At 39.6% G+C, this 23,452-nt stretch overlaps 3 protein-coding genes across 5 annotated transcripts in view; 1 reads left to right on the forward strand and 2 right to left on the reverse strand.

Annotated features, from left to right (window-relative positions):
• Nucleotides 1-1,910: 1,910 nt before the first annotated feature.
• LOC106960933 (YTH domain-containing family protein 1) lies at nt 1,911-12,558 on the reverse strand. Its single transcript, XM_015054339.1, has 6 exons — nt 12,095-12,558; nt 11,306-11,330; nt 9,367-9,446; nt 7,150-8,799; nt 6,970-7,014; nt 1,911-5,979 (listed from the first exon to the last, which is right to left on the reverse strand). Exons 1-6 carry the CDS (start codon nt 12,119-12,121, stop codon nt 5,953-5,955), a joined length of 1,854 nt encoding a protein of 617 aa, XP_014909825.1. The 5' UTR covers nt 12,122-12,558; the 3' UTR covers nt 1,911-5,952.
• Nucleotides 12,559-13,538: 980 nt separating this feature from the next.
• On the forward strand, nt 13,539-21,792 carry birc7 (baculoviral IAP repeat containing 7). Of its 2 annotated transcripts, none has more exons than XM_015054357.1 (8): nt 13,539-13,687; nt 14,247-14,978; nt 15,482-15,581; nt 16,268-16,349; nt 16,491-16,536; nt 17,267-17,389; nt 18,807-18,872; nt 19,028-21,792. In XM_015054357.1, the coding sequence occupies exons 2-8, from the start codon at nt 14,486-14,488 to the stop codon at nt 19,225-19,227; spliced, it is 1,110 nt and encodes a 369-aa protein (XP_014909843.1). In that variant the 5' UTR covers nt 13,539-13,687; nt 14,247-14,485; the 3' UTR covers nt 19,228-21,792. The 2 variants fall into 2 exon arrangements, with proteins under 2 accessions (XP_014909843.1, XP_014909835.1); XM_015054349.1 differs by having other exon boundaries at nt 13,542-13,687; nt 17,267-17,476.
• The window catches only part of nkain4 (sodium/potassium transporting ATPase interacting 4), a 63,024-nt gene continuing 58,986 nt past the window's right edge, over nt 19,415-23,452 (reverse strand). For both annotated transcript variants that reach the window (XM_015054366.1, XM_015054383.1), the window contains one exon: nt 19,415-22,487. In XM_015054366.1, the coding sequence (XP_014909852.1) occupies nt 22,478-22,487 (10 nt within the window). In that variant the 3' untranslated portion in view covers nt 19,415-22,477. The remainder of the gene's footprint in view (nt 22,488-23,452) is intronic.

Raw genomic sequence — 23,452 nt, forward strand, 5'->3', positions numbered from 1 at the left:
CAAGAGATGAGAACGAGTGAGAGAGAGAGAGAGAGAGGGGGGGGGGGGGGGGGGAAACAGGGGGGGGGGGGGGGGGGAGAAGGGGGGAGGGGGGGGGGGGGGGATGCGACCAGAGCTGGATTTTTTACTCGAAATGGGTCAGATTAAAGAGCCGAATCCGAACGGAAGCGACTGACATCTTGGTTGGCGAAAGGATGTTTTTTTTTTTTGTTTTGTTTGTTTTTTGGCAGATGGAGGAGTTTTTTTTTTTACGACCTTGAAGAAAGAAAGAATAAAACACCTTCAGTCTCCACCGGCTGTAGAGACACGCTTGAAGATTTATACTGTAGCATAATGTAAGAATAGCACTCTGTAGTGTCAGGTGCTCGAGAGGAGAAAGGAGGCACGGTGCGTGTGTGCCCGAGGGCGTTGATCGTGGACAAGGCAAGGAACTGCATTCAAGCCAAGTTCAATGGAACATACAGTTCTCTTCGCAGTGGGATGTATGGCTTCAGACGAATAACGCACCGCCGCTTGCGCTGCTGTCTTTAACAGTTTTGTCCTTGTGTTTCTGGACCATGTCGTGCATTTTATTGGGAAGGAGGAAATCGGGAGATTAAATAGGTCTCAGCTGTCTTCCCATGTCAGGTAGCGTGCCAAGAGATGCGCAAAGACGCGCACCTGCATATGTGTGCCCGGCTTTTCCCCCCTGCCGCTAGCTTTGTGATGCAACGATTCAGACGTGGGGAGGCTTGGATTCGCGTCGTGGCGCAGTGATATTCAATATCAGTTTTCCCTCACGTGAACCCTGCAGAGTTGCGGGAGACCAGCGCGTCCGTTATTTGTGTAAATCCGCTTTAGATCCGAGTGTGTTTTGTGTGCGCGGCGCGCGTGATTGCGCTGCAAATCGGCTTTAGTTTCGCGTGTATGTGTCTGTATAGCCTGTATAGTTGAGCGCGCACACGGGACCTGGAGCTGTTCTTTAAATCTCCGGCATGATGGTCTTGCATCCTCCTTGGTGGGGAGGGGGTGGGGGTGAAGGACGATGTTGTATGGGGAGGCGGGGAGAAGTGGGGTTTGAGAGGAGGCTCGCTTGGCTTCATCCTGCGCCCATCAGCGGGGTCCTAAAAGGGGTTGTCACTCTGCGTGTTCACAGCGGACCTTGATTTAATGTCCATACAATTAAGGCACGCGGTGAATGCCAAGAGAGGAATCTACACAGCATCCTTTCCACGTTTTATTCCTTAGAATAATAATAATATAAAAATAAATAAATAAAATAAGTAAATACGAATCTCAGGCCGCAGGGTAACTGACCCTTCATCCCTCAGAAACAGGCCCGCAACTGCCAATCAAAGCGGCTCGCGTGGATGTGCTTGCGGGGAAAGCAAGTTGCGCGTGCAGATTCGGTCACTCGCGTGTGTGTGTGTGTGTGTGTGTGTGTGTGTGTGTGCTCCTCGGGCTGGATGGGCGCAATGCGCAGATTTAAAAAGCGTGATATATGACCAGTTTGGTCAACCTTTATATTCTCCATAAAGTCAATATTAAAAGTGTTTTACTGGTGATTTTTAGTAGCTGTTCTCCACCGCTGGATTCTGGACAATGGTTTTCCAAAAACAAATGGACCTTCAGGTGTGGTCAGCTGCTCATATTAGGTTTACATATTATTCAAGGCTCGAAGAAAGGTATTTGCAAGAGTTCCAGACGTGCCACTTATTTATTAAGCTTAATACAAAAGCATTTCATTGCTAGTATAGGGAATGGGCCAAAAGCTCAGTTTTCACAGAGCAGATATAGAAAAAGGATCATGGTTCTAGATTAACAATATAGAAAACGTGAATTTGTAACATTAGCGAATAATCTTTACTTGTGAAGATCACATGCATGTAAAGTTGCAAGACATCTCTTTATTATTATTATTATTGTGTTTGTTTTTTGTTTTTATAGTTCGCACACGGCCATTGGCATAAGCCCAGCCTGTAGGTTGCTGCCGAGTGTGTAGCGCATCTTGTAGCTGTTTCATTCCTTCACATCCTCAGTGTGTGGCTCAGAGCTCAGGCCCACAGCAGAAGCCGAGGAGACTATATGAAAGATACAAACTGACAACGGCTGCAGTGTTTATTCGGATGGAGTCAGCATGCATCACAATAAGTGATTTAATGCCATCTACAGGCGCCTCTCTCACAGTGCATGCACATAGGTGCACCGCTGGCGTCCGTCTAGGAAAAGTTTAATTAATTTGTCCATACATTCAAGTCGTTTTGTTCTGTTGAGTTTAAGACCCGGCCAAATTTGTAATACCTTACGCAAGGGTGATTAACTTCATAAGTATAGGGACAAAACCAAGAAGCCAAAGAAAATGTCTTGCCTTTTGAGAAATGCTGCAGTGATGGATGTTTTAGCTAGAAGCCAGTTATTTACGCACCATATTCCTTAAAAACAGGAATGGCAGCTAAAAGGTATGTTCAAATAATATGCATCAAATTTAAGCCTCAGGATTCTATCGAAGGCGACTCAATCAATTATTGACAGAAAAGCCAAGCAAAAAATAAATAAATAAATAAATAAATAATGCAACCTTGGATATAACATTACATTATAAAGGTTTCTAAGCCAAACGCAAGACAACAGAGCCCCTAATCTTCATAGTGACAGATTTGACATTGAGTCACACTTCCATAACCTTTCACAGCTTTTTTTTCCTGCCTTAGATTTCAAACAGAAAATAATCACATGTATTTCCGTTTGTCAGTAGTTTTGACATTATTTCGGCTGATGTCTAGATTATGTGGGTTGTAAATCCTGCATACATAATTAGATATAAGTTTTATGTTAATCTTGTTGTCTTGTAATAACATGTCAAAAATAAAGAGTGAGATGTGCCACATTTGCTACTTGTCATTATTGTCCTAAACCAAACATGCATGCACTAATTTGACTTTCTACAGAGATGCTCAACCTTGGATCATTTGCAGCAGATAGTTCCCTCGCCTTAACCTTACGATGGTTCAGTTAGGACGGAAAATCTCACCTACATGTAAAATACCACAAAACGTTTTCAGTCTGTACAGCTGTCTTCAGTTTATTTTGTGACAGGAGAACGCCAACTGCTCTTTCTCTAAATCAGGACCATGGAGAGTGCCAGTTGAGCAAAGCGAAGGGAAAAAAAAAAAGGCATTATGAAATAATTATTTTTTTTTTTACATTTGAGAATCTAAAACAAAACCGTGCAAAAAAAAAAATGCATTGGCTATTTTTTTTTTTCCATCTTACAAAAATTTATTTTTTAATAAATTTAATCAAATCTGAAATCTCTTTAAACTGTAAGTGACATACCGGCTTCGATAACAATTGTCTACAGAGAATCTTGGGCGAAGCCAACGGGATTAATAGACAGGCAAAGTAAGGAAATTATTTCTAGCTTGAAAACCTTTGAGGGACATTTCAGCACAGAGGCTGACCTGTGGAGCTAGTCTTATTTGGATAAGGTCACTGGAAGGAACTCACAGAGGACTCACGAGATCAAGACAAAGTGATTTCTGAACTAACAGTTTATTAAGGCTTGAGTTCTTCTATAAAGAAAAACCAAGATAGATCCGTTTGAACAGGTTGTGTCCACTACAGCTGTGGCCTTTTAGATAAATCAGAGGTTTAGCATTTCATATAATGGATCCTCCTTCTGCAGTGCTGAAATCTGTGGCCGACTCGACAGCCCCCTTACATCAAACATCTTACAATTATCCTTAATGTACATGTGAGCCCCGTACTTTAAACCCAACCAGCTACCACCTCCAGAGGCAACTGAAGTCCTCGGTGACGTCCTTTAGGCGTCTCACCTCTGCCCTCCTCTGCATGTCAGAGTGGCGTCGGTGAGGGCGCGCGCATGTCCCCTATATTGCTTCAATCAACCTAGCTATCGGTTAGTGCAAGTACAAAGATAATGAAGATTAGAGGCTATGAGAGGTGATTACACTGGCCAGGTAAGAACACAATGCAGCATCACAAATTTACTTTCCTCTCTGAGACTTACAGTTCATACTCGGGCGACTTCTGTAAAGTGCATTACTTGAGCCATTTCACTTTTATAATAGGGTGAACACAAAAGTAAAATAAAAAAAAAATAAAAAAACAGGATTGAAGAATATACATCTATGACCTGAATACGCAAACATCTACTTTTGGCCACAGTTATCCACACAGGTGACAATATTATCCGTTTCATCTTGAATAATTAATAAAGAAAAAAAAAAGAGAACATTTTCAATAGAATCTGAAAAGTTGGTTTTGAGGCTACATCAGGTTTAAAAAACACACAAATGATGGAAAATGAAAGAAGCAGCACATCAGTTTTCAGGGGATTCTTTCTGCGTCACAACGGCCAAAGAGATACTTGGATAAATCTCACGTTCAAAGGGAAGAAAATCTGTGATTTTTCTTTTTTTTTAATTACTCTGTTCTTATTTGAAATGTGCTAAAGTGGGCGGGGGGAAACAGCACTGTCACCTTTAGACGCAAGCCACATGGAGGACCTTCTTTTCAGACATCTTCAGCAGACCCACTGTATTTCAGCTCGCCATGCATCGGCACACACATCTCAATATTTATTTTCGTTCCCCAATGTTTTTTTTTTTCTTTTTTTAAACATAATTCAGAACTTGCTGTATCAGGATCAGTAGATCCCAGCTAAAACAAACTATATTTGAAACAACCAAAAAACACACAGGAACCACATTTCATTCTTATTTTTTTTTCTTAGTTGATAGTAAATCAGTTACATTAATTTTTAGGTTATACATTTTTAGGCTTTCTCCGTGAATATATAGACTCCTACGTTAAAGCTTAGCATTACGACCAACATGAAAGAATTAGCAAAAACCAAATTCAAGGAAACAGAGAAAAAAAAATACGAAGGATTAAGACAGAATGACGGTGAATGGACAAATATTTGAACCCTCTCCCCTGTTTTGTGGAACAAAAAATACAAGAGCATAAAATTCATTAAACTTAGCAGTTACATCATTACGTAATTCTAACAAAGCAATTCAAGATGGTGAATTTCACAAATTGCTCAGGTTGACCAGGTCGTTGAGACAAGCGGAATCTGTTGTTTCAACACAAAGACGACGCCTTCAGGACAAACATCAAAAGAAATTTTACAAAAAGAAAAAGAAAAAGAGGGCTGTGAAAGTGTCATTAGTACAATTTTTGATTTAAATGGTGAGAGTTCTGGTTGTGAAGGACATATTTGTTGTTTCTTTCCCAAAAGCCCTTCCTCTTCTGAAATGTCTTAAGTCCTGTGTGACTTCACACTTTCCCTGATTTCTCCAGCAGTGTCACTGTTTGAGCAGTTCTTTTGACAAGTCACTGATAATTAAAAACAAAAATAAGGCTCCAGAAAAAAGTTTCTGAAATGAAAATTGTCAGTAGTAAGCCAAAAAATAGAGATTTTGTTGATTTGAATGAAAAATAGTTAAACCACTTAAGTTTTGTCATCCCAGTTCCAAGTCCCAACATTGCCTTAAGGATCCTTCAACCCTGTTGGCACAGATAAACCTATAAAGCATGGCAATGCTGCCCCCAAACGGACACAGAGGGGCATGACACGTCTGTTCCTGATTGTACTGAAATATAAAGTGGCAGTCAAACCCTGATTCAATTGGAGAGAGGAGGGGGCAGGAGCAAGAGAGAAAAAAAAAAAAAAAACATCCAGTAAGAGAAAAGAACGTGATGGAACAAGAATAAAAACATGTTTTAAAAAATTAGAGTGTGGTGGCTGCTAGGTAACATTTAATCAGCTTATTATTGTCGCACAAGAATCGGTGGATGGTGGGGCAAAAAAAATAAAACAGAAAGAAAGAAACATTCACCAGGATTAAATAGAAAACAGAAATGAGGGGCTTGGTTGCATTTTCATATTCTTCTGTCTTTAAATCGAGTCCTATTGTAAATGATCAAGCCAAGGATAAATGTCTTCTATTGTTTATTCCTGTTTTGGCGCTCCTGTTTGAGAGGAAAAAAATATGTTAGACAAACAACTGGTAAATATTACTACAGTAGAGCTCAGGATATTATAAAACCTTAAATAAAAGACCCTTATTTTTCTTTTTTGTCATATTACAGGCATAAACTTCAATGTATTTTATTCAGGATTTTATGTGATAGACAAAAATGCATATTAGTGATGACAAAGAGAAGTGTGTTTTAACAATACAAATTTAAAAATTCTAAAAAGTGTGGTGTGCTTTTATTTGAAGCTTGACAAAACTCAATGCCTTGTAAAACTAACTTTGGCTGCAGTCACAGCCTTGAACTCTTTTGGGGCCTCTGTGCCAGCTTGGCACATCAATGTAAGGGACTTTCTGAAATGCTAATTCATTTTAGTAGGTTAAAAAGGTTCATTTTGCTCTCATCTAACCAGAGCATCTTACTCCATGTTTACACCCTAGATTGCCTCCAGCTGCTTCAGGAAAACTGGATTTCTAATTACTATCATCATCCATAAAGACTAGATTGGTGCAGGGTGTAGCTGCATCCAAAGTCACCGTGTCCAGCTTGCTTTTTTTTTTTTTTTTTTTATTTTCCAGTTTTAGCACACCTGAAATGAAAAAATTGCCTCTGCAGATCTTGATGAACTACTGAGGAGGCAATTGAGCCATTTCATTCACGTGTGTCAGAGCAGGGAAACATCCAAAACACAAAACTATGAGAATGTTGGATTCCCATGCATTAAACATATTCTTCCACTTCCTAATTAGTTTGGACTATCACATAAAATCTCAATAAAATGCACAGAGGTTTGTGGTTGGAAAAGGATAAAATGTTAAAAGTATTCAAGAGTCAAGACTATTATGGTAAAACAACTTTTTTAAAAAGGCAACATGTATCTATTCAATAACACAAAAAAGTTTTAAGGAGGTCTTTCTTTCTCCCTTTAAAATATGTATTAGATTAAACATTCTTGTTTGGCTAGAAATTCTAGCAGATGTTTACCTGATCCAACCGAGAGCGGTTCTGTATCTGAGCAGGTTCAAAAGTCTGTCAAACAAACAAACAACAAAAAAATAGAAAAATATTATTAGCCTCTTGGAAACCAGCATTTTTATAAAGAGCATGGTTGCACATCATCGTCAAGCAGCCGATTTATTTAAACAGCGAGAAGGCTTTACCCACCTTGCGCACTTCCTCTTCCTCCTCCTGCCTCTTCTCATAATGAGAAAAATCGTCAAAGATGGAGGTGGTGTGTTTGTAGGTGGCGATGATCTTCAGCACCTGCTTGGCCTTCTCCAGAGGAACCTCCTGGGTATCGCGGGAGTTGGTCACTGGCTTGTTGTCATTGTTCTCCAAGCGGATGTGGCGCAGCTGGCTGTTAGGCACATCCTTAACAAACAACCAGTCCACGTCGAACTTGCCCTTCCACTTGTCCTGCGCCCAAACACCAGCACTGGTCCCATAGTCCACTGGCGAGCGCATTTCTGCCACGCCACAGAAATGACCGCTGCCGTTGACGCTGAACAGCAGGTACACCGGACCCTTACCATTCATTGCACGGAAGGCTGAGTCCAGCCGCTTGTTGCCATGCTCCGTGCTGCACCAGATGGAATACTTGATGGAGCGATGAATATCATCCTCAGAGTAGCTCTTAATGATGAAAACCCGGCCATTCTTCAGGTTCCAGTCAAAGTCCTTGGGGTTGTAGCTATGGGAGGCACGCAGCTTTTCCAGCACTGGGTGGGATTCTCCACCAGGTCCCTGACTAGTAGATGTTAAGGGGCCATTGTTCCCACCACCAACAACTCCCATCATGCCACTCCCGTCTTGGCCGAGGCCACCCTGCCCGTAGCCTTGGTTACGATTGCGTGGCGCGATCCAGCGGGTCTGGGGCTGAGGTGGCTGGGTGTGGTTTTGGTAGGGTTGAGGTGGTGGCTGATGGTGCTGGTGGTGTGGCGGCTGAGGCTGTAAGGCCATAGGCTGCATCTGGGGTTGCACTAATGACTGAGGAGGTGGGGGCTGCATGGGTCCTTGCTGCATGGGGCCTTGAGGTGGCATGCCATGAGGCAGCCCAAGAGGCTGCTGCTGCTGCAGTGGGGCTGTGGCTACTTTAGTGACTGGGCCCTTGTCCCAGGTCCCGATATTCATGTTGTGTTTAATGGGTGGTGGGGGCAGAGCCCCCCCTGGATTGGGCATCCCTGGCTTCATCTTGGATTTTAACTGCTGTGGTTTGGCAGGCTTGCTGGCAATGGCAGCCCAGGAGGTGGGCTTAGGGGGAGGCATTCCTATTGGTGTGGCTCCATTCCCTGTGGCTGCCACTGCAGGCCCACCAATCACAGACCCCACTGCCTTGACCCCTGACCCCTGACCAGTGACATCCCCTCCAATCTTCAGCCCAACCATCCCCTGTTCTAGGCTGTTCATACCAGGAGCTTTGTTCAGGGTGTCGCTGTGAAACCCTGTCTGACCATCAGGCACCAGAGTGCCCCCCAGGGAGCTGGGAGGATAGCTATAGCTGCCACCATAAGCTGAACTTTGAGTCTGCTGGCCCTGGGAGCCACTTGTGCCCCAAGCAGAGAAGGCAGGGTTTTCAGGAAAAAAGTTAAACCTGTGGGGGTAGATACTGCTTCCCAGTCCTCCTGGCTGGCCAAACACGGTGTCCGGCATAAAGTGGTGGTCTCCATTGCTCAGAGGTCCATAGGGTGTGAGGTAAGGAATTGGAGGGTCCCCACCTGTGGACCAGGGAGCCTCACTCAGAGGGTAAGGAAATCCAATGGAGGGAGCATAGTAGCTAGACATGTAGGGATCGGTGATGGACTGGTAGCTGTTGTTCTGAAATAAAATGGAATAAACAAAGAAGTGACACGGAAGCTCAATTTAAAACAGGTAAAACATGGTACAGGGTTTCCCCCAGTACATTATAAACCTGGCGGGCCACCAGGCTGTACTTGTCCCCCCACCAGGATAAGCGTTGTTTGTTTATTTTAAATAGGTTTCTTTACAGAAGAGTAACAGTGTGACAGTGGACGGATTAAGATCAGTTTAAAGATGATGCAATGAACTGGGCGTGAGAAACCAATTTCGCTATCTCTGCACCTGCCCTTTGGCCTCACATGTTAGCATTTCAAATTATGATGCCTGGTCGTGCATCTCTGAATTTTTAAAACTTTTAACCAAAAGTTCCCCTACCACTGGGCTTAGCAGAGTTTCCGGGGGGTAAACCTTGTGGTGTCTCTTAATTTTGACATGCAAGCAAAATTACTGTTTTGGATAATTCTTAAAAGCAGAACACTTCAATCAAGTATCTGCTCACAGTTATTATACTGTGAGATTTCATAATGGAAAATAATCAGGAAAAAAAGAAAAAAGAAAAACAACAACACTGAAAGTATGATTTACCTGAGTAGATTGACCAGGAAGGTATGGCTCAAAGTCATTGTCATGGACAGTCTCCTTCTGATGCAGTGAACCATTTTGCACTGCAAATATAACAAAATACAAAAAAGAAGCACATTTGAATTTACAATAATGGCAGATGGAGGGATGTGTAAAGGGGGGGTGGCAGAGGAGCTTGTTTAGATATGAAGACATGGTGTGCTACTAACAAAGCATGCAGCACAGGAATGATTTCTTTATTGTTTCTTTGCAACTGAAATAATCACATCACCTTACTACTAGCTGAAATTACTTTTGGTATATTATAAACAACATGTTTTCTTTACCAAAAGACAAAAAAAAAAATATTCATTTTAAAGGTATCGCACAGACTTGTGATGCTATAAAATTACAGAAAATCTGCAAATCTCCAAAACAAACAATTTTTCAAAAGCAAAAACAGAAACAAATATTACACATAAATATCAAGATTCATCTGACAATGATTTAATTCTCAAATGTTTTACCCTATTATGACTTAAAATACATAATGTCAAATTAACTAACCCTCTACTACATTAACAACAGATAAACAATGATAAAACTCCGATACTTATTATAATAATGAAGAGCAACAAATTATTGGCTGTAATTTAGCCCATGAAGAGATATGCCACCCATAACCAGATTAAATGGTTTGCTTCAGTACGACACATTGATCCTGAATAATCCTAATAATAAAATGCTGTAAAATATGACATCCTACAAAGCATGTGAACAAAAAGTGAAAACGATTTAACTAGAATCTAAACTAACAGCTTGTTTCTGAGAAGGAAAATACAAAATATAAAGCTAAATTAAAATAGATATTTCTATTTACTGTGTGGTTGTGTATTGTATTACTATATTTATCTACAACAGCCCTCCTAGTACTCTCTGTCCACGTAACAAGCTCATAAATGAATGTAGTATAATTAAACTAGTTTAACAAAAGAGTTCCTGTTAACAACTATTAACATCTGAAGTCTTCACCAAACTACTACAATAAAGACCATAAATATTACATTTCTTTGATACAAAAAAAAACTTGCATTAGAGTAAGTCTTACAATATATGACAAAACACCAACATATGGTAAATATTTTACATACGCATCTAATAAAATACATTCTGTAGCTGCTATTTGCGTTACTGGCTTCACGACCCCTCAAAAACAATTTGTTATTGCAGGTTGTAGCTTGGAGATTTTCCAGTGAAAACAGAAATACCCAGAATGTAATTTGTTTTCTCCCTCCCCTCATTTCTGACCTTGAAAGGCATGGTATATGCAGGATCTGCCTTAAGATTTGTATCATTTTTAAAAATCAATAAAACACATTTGATTTGATAGATGAGCAGATGCATAATTAACCCGGGCCAGGTCCAGATTCCCTCAAATGATTTATAGTTTCATTTTAGCTTAACTCGTTATGCTTTTGTTGGAAAGGAATGTAGTTTTGGTTTTAGGTAGAACACTCTCCATCACTGTTTTTATGACTAAATTTTATTCCACAGTAGCAAATTTGATCTTTGACCAGAATAAAATGTGGTTAAGCCAATTAATCATGTGATTAACTACTAAAAACACAAACATTTAACAAAGAATGTCTGTTAAACGTCTAATGAAAAGGTCCTTTGAAACAAAAAAGAAAAACAAGCATTTTTTTTTTATTCTTTTGTTACAGTGACAATTTATCACTTGGGATAGAAACTGATTTAAAACTGATTTAAAATATATTTTTTATTTTCCTTTGGTAAATGTGTCCTTTCATACAGAAAATATGTCCATCACACTTTGACAAATTTTAAATACATTATCATGACTCTTTAAAAAAAACAACTAAAAAAAACACTTGTATCCTTTGGCAAATTAAATAGAACTGCCACATTAATACTGTAAAAATATTATTGCGTCATCACGTACCTTTAGACGCTTGTCCCTTTGATCTCTGCATTTGGGTTGATCCAGAAAAACAAAACAAGAAACAATGTTATTTTTTTTTTTAGTAATTATGACTTTATATTAAGAAAATGTACTATTTATATGTTCAATATTTATGAGATCAGTCTGCTATTTTCATTAAAGAGGCTAGGCAGGATATTTATAAAACGTAGTCTTGTAGTGGACAAACACGATGCTTAGTTACTGTCAGCTGTACTGAATATTATATAATTTTCTGAACATCTCAAGTCAACTAGCCAGCTAATGCTAGCCACACTTCAGTAACAACTTCTGCATCACAGCAACCTTAAAATGGCTTTCTAAACGCCAGTAGTTCTTAAAGCAACATGAATACATGTTTTCCAGAAGGTATTTTTCTCGGAAAAGACACAGCAACACATTCTACCAAAAGTTACTGTTCAAAGAGCAAGTTACCTTGTGCCATTATGTAAATCTGTTTACGTTAACTAGCTTTAGGTTTTACCAAATCAAATGGTGGGATTTTTGCAGCTGTGTAGCTTACAAAACACACGATTTCTGTAAAAGACACATCTGACAACGTGATGCATGCAGAGCTACAGATGTCATCTCTCTTGAACGTCAATAAAACCCTTGATCATTTTCACGGAATGCAGCCAACTCGCTAGCTACATGCCAACGCTAATGGCTAGCTAGCACTTCCGACGAATAGCCATAGCCTAATAAATCGATAACGTTAGCAGGTAGTTAGCTCGCAAGCTCTCAACTGGCGAGATAAGTCGTCCTTCGTACCTGAGGGTCAATGCTTGTGGTAGACATAATTCATTAAGCAAGTCCCTGGTTTTCTCACGGAGCCTGAGCTTGTGACTGAATTTCAACCCCCGTGATTTGCAAGCAAGTTCACAGCTCAGTTGGAGTTAGCTTCGGGGCTAACAGCGCCGCTTAGCTTATGGCTAGTAGTTGTAGCGCAGGCTCAGCTGAGTATTCTCCCAACTTCCACAGTTCAAGTCAGAAGCCTCAGATTCCGTTTCCCAGAGGTTTCCAGTCCGAGTTCAGCTTTTCCGAGGTTAAGCGCGTATCGTCGTGTGGCACCCTGTGGATCTTGTATATTTACGTCTCCGTTCGCCTCTCACTTAGTCTCTTTTTTTAATTCCACAGAGAGAGTACTCCTCGGTTACGTTAAAGCCCCGCACACTTCCCCAATGGCTGCTCCATCCGGGCTCTGAGCTGTCGCTGTAATTCACGTCCTCCCCCGCGGGGTGGCAAAACTTTTAGCATCTTCTCCAATAACCATAGGAGCCTGAGATAATAAAAATCCAAGTGCATATCAATAAACTAGAATATCTTCGGACAGGTAACCTTCATTGCATTTAGTGTTATATATTCACTTTGATCATTACAGCCAATGACAACCCCTAAATCCTGAGACTATTTTTTTTAACAGATTACTTTTTTTGTTAATTTTGTTTTGTTTTATCAAAACATGCCCCCCACTGTTGCTCTTAGCAGAGGTGGTGAGAGTACCCAAAAATTGTACTCAAGTAAGAGTAGCACTACTTGAACATATTTTGCTCAAGTAAAAGTAAAAAGTAGTCATCCAAAAAATTACAATTAAGAGTAAAAAAGCATTTGGTAAAAAGTGATCAAATTATCAGTCATGTAATATTTACAAATTGCACCACCAACTGGATCAAAATATAAAGTTAAGAGGAAATGTTGGTATTTTAAGGATGAGAATAATTCAGTAACAAAAACAAAAAAATAACAAAATCAGGCCATTTTTTTTTTCCAAATCAGTTTCTCTCAACACAAAAATTATGAAACTTTAGCAAAAACTGCATGTGTGTGTCTTTGTCTGGTGAATTTTTGGTTAAAAAATGTTTGTCTTTCATTCAGTGGATAGAGAATCCAGACATTTTACTCAAGTAAGAGTAGAGATACTTCACAATCAAATTTCTCAAGTACAAGTAAAAAGCACAGTATCGTAAAAGTTCTCCCAAAAGTATAAAAAAAGTACCAGAACTCAATAAAACTAGTAAAACAAAAAGCTACTTAAGTAAATGCAACTGAGTAAATGTAACTTGTTACTATCCAACTCTAGCTCTTAGCAACTTTGTCAATACAACATAAAGAACTGAGTAAATTTTAAAAATGTAAAGGTAATACATGAGTAGTGTTAAACATATTCCTAATTGTCACTTTCGTTGTGTGTTTTTCTATTTTAATGCACACAGTTGAGTTGCTGCTCAACCATGTTGCGTGCAGTATTTAGTGTTTTGTTTTTTGTTTTTCCTTCTGCAGTATCTGTGAGTGCAAGCGAGGCCAGGAGATGTCAGCAGACTGTGGTTTCCTGCAGGCCCTCTTACATCAGAAAGATCAGCTCATGTGAGACTTGTGTGGAAAATGACATGTGGTAAAAATATGGCCGCAGTGATCATCAATCATCTCATGTGCAATTATCAGATCTGGATGCAATTTTTGAGTAGATAAATCTTATACATATGCACGATATGCATAATTGCAAATCACATGGAGATTGTAAGCGCAGTTAAAGGCATAATAATTCTGAAGTCGAGTTAAATGTCAAATGATAGTAATCAGGGTGAGACGTTATCTGAGTCTAAAACTATGTCATCAAGACCCATGAGGTCTTTATTTTATTTGTCTCATAAAAACTGTGTAATTGAGCCAAAACCACACACAGACCCATATTTAAACAGGAGAACTACCCTGAACATACGTGATAGGTACTTTTTCTCGTAGCTACACTGAAAAAGGGCCTTGTTAGAGCAGAGTCACGTTAAATTACAAAATGTTTTGAAAACAATTTTTCATGTTTACCAGATTTTTATTTACCACTTTTGAAAAAACATATTTTCTTTTCCTTCCTCTTTACAATTATGAACTAATTTGTTTTGCTTCATTGTGTTCTTTTCCCCCTGAGGTGGAGCCATAGGACAGGCATGGCGTGTCATTCAATCAAGGATCAATGAGCATACATTCTGGCAGTTGGAGGGTTTTCTAGAAAACTTTCTCCTGTAGGCCGCTGCACAGGACCCCGCTGCTCATCATATTATTTCAGCTGTTGTTCTGCACTCACCTTCAGTGTGTGTTCCACTATGGACCGCGAAAGGGCTGACTGGCACAGGACAAAACGAGAGAGAAAAGCCCGCATGCTGCAGAATGTCGGATGACAGGAGTACTATGCTGCGCATCCTTGAGGAGCCTCGGATGCGGGAGGAAGCAGAGAGACTTCGGACCTTCCAGAACTGGCCTGCAGACGCACCCGTGGCTTCAGGAGACCTGGCTAAGGCGGGCTTCTTCTTCCTGGGTTCTGGGGACAAAGTCCAGTGTTTCTGCTGTGGAGGGGTTTTAAGGTTCTGGGAGCAGGGTGACAGCCCCGCCGTTGAGCATAAGCGTCATTTCCCTACTTGCAGCTTCATACTGGGTCGAACTGTGGGGAATATTTCACTGGCGGTGGGCTCCTCAGACTCTGTGGATGGCCAGCTGTTGAGTCAGCTCCAGAGGATGACTATGGATGACCAGGGAACAGCTGGACAAGCAGTGTACCCCGAGATGGAGACAGAGGACTCTCGACTTACCACTTTCCACAACTGGCCCACTGAGGCCTCGGTGCAGCCAGATGTTCTGGCCCAAGCAGGGTTTTTCTACACAGGTACTTACTATCAATTCTCTATCAAAAGTACTGAAATATGACATTTTCAATGAACTCCTTTCCTTAGCAGTTTTTAGGCAAAACATGAGCATCCACTAGAATGTTTCAGTAGACGTTGACTGGTGTAGTGACCTCCTCTATGTGAGAGTTCATGCTACAATAGTTCCAGCTGAGTCAGGATGTTGTGAACAGAACAACCTGGACAAAACAGGAACTGCTAGGCAACATGCAATGAGGACTCAAATTTATAAAATACAATTAAAAAAACATTTCAAACAAACCTGTCATTTCTATTACTGTCTTCTAGATTGGGAGAGGCAGGGTCAGAAATTTTAACTTAATTTTCATTTATATATCAAATGCAGCCATTTGTCCTTAACATAGATTTCCCAGAAAGCAGTTGTTTTTGAAATATAGACAACATAAGAGGTTTGTCCATCAGGCTTGACTAGTGAGTCTTTATTCAATCAAACTCTGTCTAAATAATTTTTTTTAAATGTCAGGTCATGGTGACAATGTCAAATGCTTCTTCTGTGACGGAGGACTGAGGAACTGGGAGCCAGGGGATGACCCCTGGCAGGAACATGCCAAGTGGTTTCCAAGGTAACAACAGGGCTGTAACAGTGAGATGAGAAAACATCAGCTAAAGACAAAAGTTTTATTTTTATTATGCACAATGACATCTATAAGATTTATCCACCACCGATGAATCAATAATTCTGTCATCATCACATGTCATTGTGTGAATGACACGTGATGTCACGAGTGTTATGTCCACTGTAAGATTTGCTCCACATGCCATATTGCATTTAAGCCAAAAACATTTTGATCTCATGTGACCACAGCACATTTTTACGCCTATATAACTTGTGGCAGAAATGAGACTTCATGTGGGGTTTCTTTCATCTTCTTGCCCCATAAAGCCTGGATTTGAGGAGGGAACAACCTAACAGTTATTCTGGCATCAGAATCTCCCATCTGAACGACGGATCTCTGAAATCTCTCCAGGGATAAGACGGGGCTTTTGGCTGAATTAGCGATTAATCCTCTTTTTTTCCCAGCCTTACAATTTAGGTGGATGGTCATGTTTTGGTACATATGCATTTATTTGATTTATGAATATCAGAATGAAAGGGAATGAATACAAAAGCATGTCACATTTTTCAGGTTTTTAGTTTTTTAAAAATGTGCTACTTCCCTTTGACTTAAAAACTAAGGCTCCCGCTGGGATTTTTTTAAGGGATCATACCTGTTGCCTATCTTAAAAGCATCCTCCTTACATTCCTCAGATGTGAGTTTTTAATCCAGTCACGAGGCCAGGAGTACATCAGCAGCATCCAGGATGCTCATTTCCACCTGGGTGATACTATGGTAAGAGTCCTATTCCTTTAATTAATAATGACTTAAAATACATGGATAAATGAAAGCATTAGGCTTGTGTATAAATGCCAGTTTGTTATTTATTGACTTAAATAATTCATTGTAATTGAGAAACAAAAACTTGGTTTCCAGGGTGGATCACAGACGTCCACAGGCAGAGACGTTGGTGGCAGAAATGGTAAGTCTTACCAAGATTGAAAATGGTACAAAAAAATCATGTATTAGTAGAGAGATGAGAAACACAATGGTGCCCCTACTGTCTGATCCCAGATTCAAAGTTTCCACATGTCTCTTTGATTTAAACTTCTTGATTATTTCTGTCCAACTTTACAAATTACAGATTTTCTGGCTGACCAAACGTATTGCACAATCTCTGTTTTAAGCCTCAAATTAAGCTTAAGGTTGTTTTTTTTCCTCATAAAGCAAATTCACTTTCTTTACATGATGAAAAATAACAGCCTGACATGCATTCAGATCTTTATTTAATCAACTTCTTACAATTCACATCTCTTTCATGGAAGTGCACCAGCCAAGACAGGTAGCAGCACACGCCTGACTGAAATTATCTAAGCTTGTTTTTCGTCAGGGACTGTGGCCACCGCTAAATGCCTTACCGGGTGTTTAACTGATTGTAGTTGCACAGTGAATGTAACACCGTAGTTATTGCGTGAAATGAAGGAAGAACCATAGCAATCAGATTTTCTGCAGGCATACAGAAAAGTACTGCAGCTAAAAATGTTTAATATGTTGCTATACAAGAAGTAAGATGAATGTTTTCCGCTTTTCTCTTCCACTTTTGTGTGGTATCGTACCAATCTGAGGTCTCAGGTCGTGTGTAAAGCCAGTATGGTATTCGGCCTCTAGTCTGAAGTCATCTTCCTCTCTTTTCCAACCGTCTTATCCTTCAGATATGGTCGGAGGTCTGGGAGCTTCATCAGCCATGCTCTCTCCTGTTGTGCAGACTGTGCTGCAGATGGGGTTTGAAGCCGGCGTGGTGGAGAGTCTGGTCCAGACCAAGTACCTGCTGACAGGCCAGTACTACACCTCAGTGTCTGAGCTGGTTACTGATGTTCTGCAAGCAGAAGAGGAGGAGAGGCAGGCAGGGCCAAACAGCAGAGGTAACAGAGCTGGAAAGAAATTTAAATATTTACCAGACTGCTGTGCTTTTGGAGATTTGTCCATGTTTTATATGAGTAATTGAATTTTTGTTTTCAGCTTATTCTTATTCCCGTGTTGAACAGAGACATGTTACTATTTATAGAAAATACTTTTTTTTTAAATCAATAATTAAGGGAGTAATTTTCTTACTTTTTGCATAATAAACAAGGTTTTCTGATGTACTTGGATGCATTTTTCACAGTTTTGCAAATTCACTGATGATTTTGTAGAAATCTCAGCTTTATGAGCAAAATAATATATATTCTAAAAATCTATGTTCCTCCTTCATGTTGCAGCTTCTGACATTTGGTCTGTTGACCCATGCTATCAGGACTAATACAAATTAATAATAAAAATTCTAGACATATTCTGCCAAATAAGCTATTAGACACAGATGCATAGATTATTTCTGGAAGTAGAGAAATGCAATTAATCTCAAATAAAGTTAAAGATGCAATTTTAATCAAAACATTGTAGCAATAGAAAACTGGAATACCTCTTCTGACAACTGCTTATGGGGTCGCTTCAGGAAAATTTAGCAGGCCCTGGACATCTAAAGCAAGCACTACCAAAACATTACCTCCATAGATAACAAAACAGAAAAAAAAAAAAAAACACAAAAAGTTTTTAAACTAATATGTAGTGTGCTATAAACAGCAGTAATTATGAGTTTCAATAACAGAAATGCATATTTTGGATGTCATTAAAACTGCGTCAAGAGAAAGTAAAAGTACGTAAAGACAAGATCAGACCTTCTTCATAGCCAATCATTCCTCTGAGAAGGAAAAGTCCAGACAAAATCCAAAATGAGAAAACACATTAATACTCGCAGTGCGACACGATGCACAAACTGAAGGTCCTGACATGGCTTTCCCCAAACATTTAACCCAGGCATTTTTATAAGTCTTCATATAAATCTCTAACAAGACGCTTATGCAAGCCAGCCCAATGATCTCATTGAATTAGAAACCTTTTGGGAAAGAAATACAGAGCATCAGCTCAGACAACAAGCTAAACATCACAATCTCACAACTTTTGGTTAAAGAAAATGTCTGTTGTACATAAACATTATTACAAATATGTAATATTTGATTTTGCATCTCATTTATTTGAAAATAAGTGGACCTTTGGAAAGGAGGACTTAAACTTTGGAAGTATTTTAAAATGAGTGATATACTGTAAAAAAAAAAAAAAAAAAAAAAACACGACTTTGACCAGCTGCAGAATTGAAACACTCAGTTTTAATTAAAGCCAAGTCTTTATGGTGCGTCTTAAATTGGTTCAATTTAGAGCAAGAGAGGAGCCTGGGATCCAGTGCAGGAAACACGAGGACTGAGACACCCATCCCAAAGAGAGGTCTGCATGCTTGCTTGTGAATTCCAATTCTAATGAACTGGCATTTCATTTTTTTTGTTTTTTTTTTTTTTTTTTTCTATTTTACCTATCTTGATGTTTTAGTCGCAGATCCTACCCCCAACCAATTGAATGTTTTTGTTTGTGTTTCCCACCAGTAAAGGATCAAAGTCCCGAGGAGCTGCTCAGGCAGCTGCAGGAAGAGAGAACCTGTAAAGTCTGCATGGACAAGCTGGTATCCATCGTCTTCATCCCCTGCGGTCACCTGGTGGTTTGTGGTGATTGCGCCGCCAGCCTGCGTCACTGTCCCATCTGCAGAGCTGTCATTAGAGGCAGCGTTCGTGCTTTTATGTCTTAGGGCCGTAGTTGAAAACTGCCACTGCACTGGTGTTGCACTGTCTCCCCTTGAATTTGCACTGCCTGCAGTCTTCAGTGAATTTATAAAAATAAGGAGTGCTGGTTTTATAATGTTATACAATAAAATGTTTAGGTTTCACTTGTGCACTGTCATCATTACGTTCCTAAAATAACTCCCAAGACTGTTAAAAGAGCATGTTTTTTTTTTATTAACAAACACCATATTTACATGAACACAAAGCACAGTTCTGGATAAGCAGGGTTACACAATCAGGTCACATGAGGTTGGAGCAACTCAAGACAGAAAATAGAAGAACATAATTTACCACCTTTTAACACAAAGGAAAAAAGAAATATTTACAAAGAAATGGACACATTTTCAGTTTGGACCAGCACAAGCAGAACCATAACTACAACCAGGACTTTGGGAAAAGTCTGTATTGCACCCAGAGGAAGACTAGTTTTGACATCTTAGAAGTATTTTTTTTTTCTATTAAGACTGATAATGTTACAATATTAGACCCTTTGTTTTCCTAATCCACTGAGCGATCAATGAGTGCAGTTTAAATTACAGGAATGAGATCTAAATTATTGCAAAGTCAACCAACAGAAGTGCTTCGATGTTCTTTTCAGGATCCTAGCAATTACATTCTGTTTGTCTGGCAGTGAAGAACTCTTAATATCACAGAGAAATCTAATGCTCGACATAAGCTGCTGCTGGCAGTACAGGAAAATTGTAAAAATGAATACCAGTCAAGATTTTTTTTTTGTTCATACAGTGCTTTGCAAAAACATTCAGACTCCTTGAACTTTTTCAAGTCAAAACCACAGATGGAGGTTGCGACCTTATGCAAAAGAACAGCACAAAGTTAGTCACAAGGACAACGGCAAGCCTTTCAAAATGCAGCTACATCGTCAGAAAAAAAAGCACTAATGAGAAAAACAGCCAAGAGGGCCTGAGAAGGTACAGAGGAACTGTGGCTCACAGAACTGTGGGAGAATCTGTCAACACAGATAATTATTCTAACTAGTCACCCACACCACAAATCTGGCCTTTTTGAAAGAGTGCTGAAGTTTGCTACATGTGGTGGAGACAGCAAATGCATGGAAGGGGGTGCTTTGGACTAAATGCCACACTAGATGAGGTGGGAAACTTTCTCTCCCCCTGAATTCCCCCTTCACTACTATGAAGCATGATGGTAGGAACACTATGCTGTGGAGATGCAGTATTTCAGCAGAGTCACGGAAGCTGATCAGAGTTTAATGGGTAAATGGATGAAGCTAAATGCAGTGACATCATGGAAGAAAAACTACTAGAGGCTGCAAAAGACTTTAGAAGTCAACATCCAGTAACAATGAAATGTTTTTAATTCAAATATATCCATATTTGACATTGACCAAGAGAAAATCCAGACCTAAATCCAACTGAGAATATGTGGTAACTCTTTAACTTGATACTTCTGGGCTTTAGATGTGCAGACCCCAAGACTTAAAGCTGTGTTTGTCCCGACATGTGGTTGTACTTATTCAGGGAGACTGGACCCAGATGTTAACCATACTTTACAGATTTTTATATGTAAGCATTTCCAAACTGATGTACCAATTTGTGTTGGTCTATCACATTAAGCAGCAATAACATCCATTACATTTTAAGGTTGCAATAACATGAAAAGGTTTAAGGGGTAATAATAGTACTTTGCAAGGCACTGTAATTCTTTGTTAAAGCACACTAAAACTAAACAAATGAGAAGCTGAAGTTTAAATTCAGTTGGTAATCAACCTGAGTCATGTGGAATGGAATGTATGTTGACTGAGAAAACACACTTTTAAACTCTTCTGCCTTGTACAATTGTAAATTTTCTGTTCTCCAAACAGAAACATCCCATTTCTGGAGGACATATGAAAGCTTCTCACTATGCACATGATCCGTTTGAACACCAGAGGGCAGTAGTGATTCACATAACATTAAGGCAACGGAAGCTCTGACAATACAAGAGTGGTGGGTAAACTGATGGATACGTTCTAAAAAGTGCTGAAGTGAGTAATGCTAATCATGTGTGCTCAGTTTTGTTAGTAAAAAGTTAAAATGAAGCCGATTCAGAATAAAAGCCAAAACGGGTGGAGACTCGAGTCCTAGCTTCAATCAGTTGTAATTACATACAATGCAAACTTTGATAAATGCTACAACTCATCACAGCTCAGGCTTTCACCATGTACAGACAGAATATAAGTGTTGAACTGACAGGGAATGAAGCCCCCCAAATCTATTTAGGTAGAAATTTAATTAATCCATATCCAAACAGCTCAAGCTCCACTGTTTGTGATATGAAAAGGTATGACAATATCTGTTGTTTGCGCCAAGTTAAAAATACGCCTTGCAACTTTTGCAGGACTGTTTGTAATGATCGCCCTTCCCAGACCTGTCTGCTGCTTGGGGAGAAGAGTTGAAGTCAGAACAAAAGCTTTCAGGTCACCCGGCACTTCAGAAATACTGACTCGGAAAAACTGTTGTAATAAAATGCTTCAGATATAAAAGTAACACTCGCATGCCGTTTATTGTGTTTGAGCGCCTCTTTGCGAGGCGAACACTCTTTTCCAGTCCTTTGAAACTTTGAATTTCCTTATTTACATTTTCTATTTTTGGCAGATGTGCCTGTTGTACTGGTGCTTTTGTTGTCTCCCGGAGCCTTCACTTCTCCGCTCCCTTGGCTCTTCCTGCTTTGCTTCTGTATTTATGCGTACAGATCCTAAAGTAAACAGGCAGCAGCACAATGGCTCATTCTGCAAACTCTGCCATAATTCAGCCCAACGGTCAAGATCTCAGCCAAACCAGCAGTAATATGCTAAATCACCATCCTCTATGACACACAGCTACAGATTGGGAATGCTGGTTGCTCCATCATCCTACGTGTTGTTTTCATCTGCTGAAATATGTTCTGTACAGTAGAGTTAGCTCATAGTGAAAGCTGACAGAAAGAAAATAAATGATACTTTTATATAAACACAAATACCACCAATGGTAATTCCCAAATCCTGTAACAATGGACTGTTATTGTGAAACTGACTTTACAGGGCCACACACAAGTAAATTACATGTTAAGAACTGAAACCCAGAAGGAGACGTCTGGTGCTATGAGAAGCTGTGGGATGCGTTTGTGTGTGTGTGTGTGTGTGTGTGTGTGTGTGAAATCAGCCATTTTAGCTCCATGGGAATTTGCTGTATCACCTCCCTCGGTGGATGCCTTTCCTATTTACGTAGACCTGGAAAAGCAGGAAACATGGAAAGAGGGAAAAGAGGATTAGCACTTCTTGGGTTTCCTACTTACGCACACACACACACACACACACACGCATATGTGCACATGCAAAACCAGCCCTGGATGAATTCATTCAGAACATAACTCCCTGTAGATTGGAGAGAGGGAAACGTCCTCCCTCCCATTAGAGACGGAGTTGATTAAACTGTCAGGAAGCCCATTAAATATTCATTTCATGTTGGCTGAGAATTATTACATGAGTTCTGTGGCTTATTGTCATGAACTTCTTTGCAACATTTAATTCGTTAATCCAATTTTTGGACAGAAATGTGTATTTGGTTAATGTGCTTCTCTTAGCTGCTTGTGACATGGACACACACACTTAATCAAGTCACAGCTGTACCATGGTAGAGCTTTGTATAAAATACTACAACAGAGCGTAGCATGTTTCAGACTGTGGTTAATTAAGAAATTCAGGTATTATTTAAGTTTTGAAAAACAAGACATTTTAATAATTTGGAGTGCTATCAAGTCACCGTTTATTTTAGAACTTCAGTTCAAACTTTGAAACAAAAATGTATAACTTGCAGAGTTATACATTTCAATAGATGTATTTATGTTAATTTAGATGCTTATGGTTGACAGCTAATAAAAAAGAAAAGAAGTCGTTTCATCAGAAAAAAAAAACATAGCAGAACATATTGTGCTGAGAACCATGTACAGTATATATATACACTGAATACCAGCTCTGGGCTCTTCTTGCATCAGTTATTGCAACAATGCAGCATAGAGACGATCTGCCTGCTCATCTCTATGTTCTCTACTGAATTAACATTTCAGTGATATTCCAATTTATTGAGATGGACCGGTACAAAGCGGTTTTTTTAAAATTATTATTATTATTATTTTTTTAATACTTTGAAGAACATAGTATTATTGGCGTGAACAGTTAAGTTGTAGACATTGCAG

Source organism: Poecilia latipinna, unplaced genomic scaffold (assembly GCF_001443285.1).
Source record: "Poecilia latipinna isolate Pla-1442-1.1 unplaced genomic scaffold, P_latipinna-1.0 Scaffold56, whole genome shotgun sequence".
NCBI lineage: Eukaryota > Metazoa > Chordata > Actinopteri > Cyprinodontiformes > Poeciliidae > Poecilia > Poecilia latipinna.

Coding starts and splice junctions, on each gene's coding strand:
- LOC106960933 (XM_015054339.1), bottom strand. CDS start 12,121: ATGTCTACCACAAGCATTGACCCTCAG. Junction 11,331..12,094: donor CCACAAGCATTGACCCTCAG/GTACGAAGGACG, acceptor ACCCAAATGCAG/AGATCAAAGGGACAAGCGTC. Junction 8,800..9,366: donor TTCCTGGTCAATCTACTCAG/GTAAATCATACT, acceptor ATTTTATTTCAG/AACAACAGCTACCAGTCCAT.
- birc7 (XM_015054349.1), top strand. CDS start 14,486: ATGTCGGATGACAGGAGTACTATGCTGCGCATCCTTGAGGAGCCTCGG. Junction 16,350..16,490: donor TCCACCTGGGTGATACTATG/GTAAGAGTCCTA, acceptor CTTGGTTTCCAG/GGTGGATCACAGACGTCCAC. Junction 16,537..17,266: donor AGACGTTGGTGGCAGAAATG/GTAAGTCTTACC, acceptor CTTATCCTTCAG/ATATGGTCGGAGGTCTGGGA.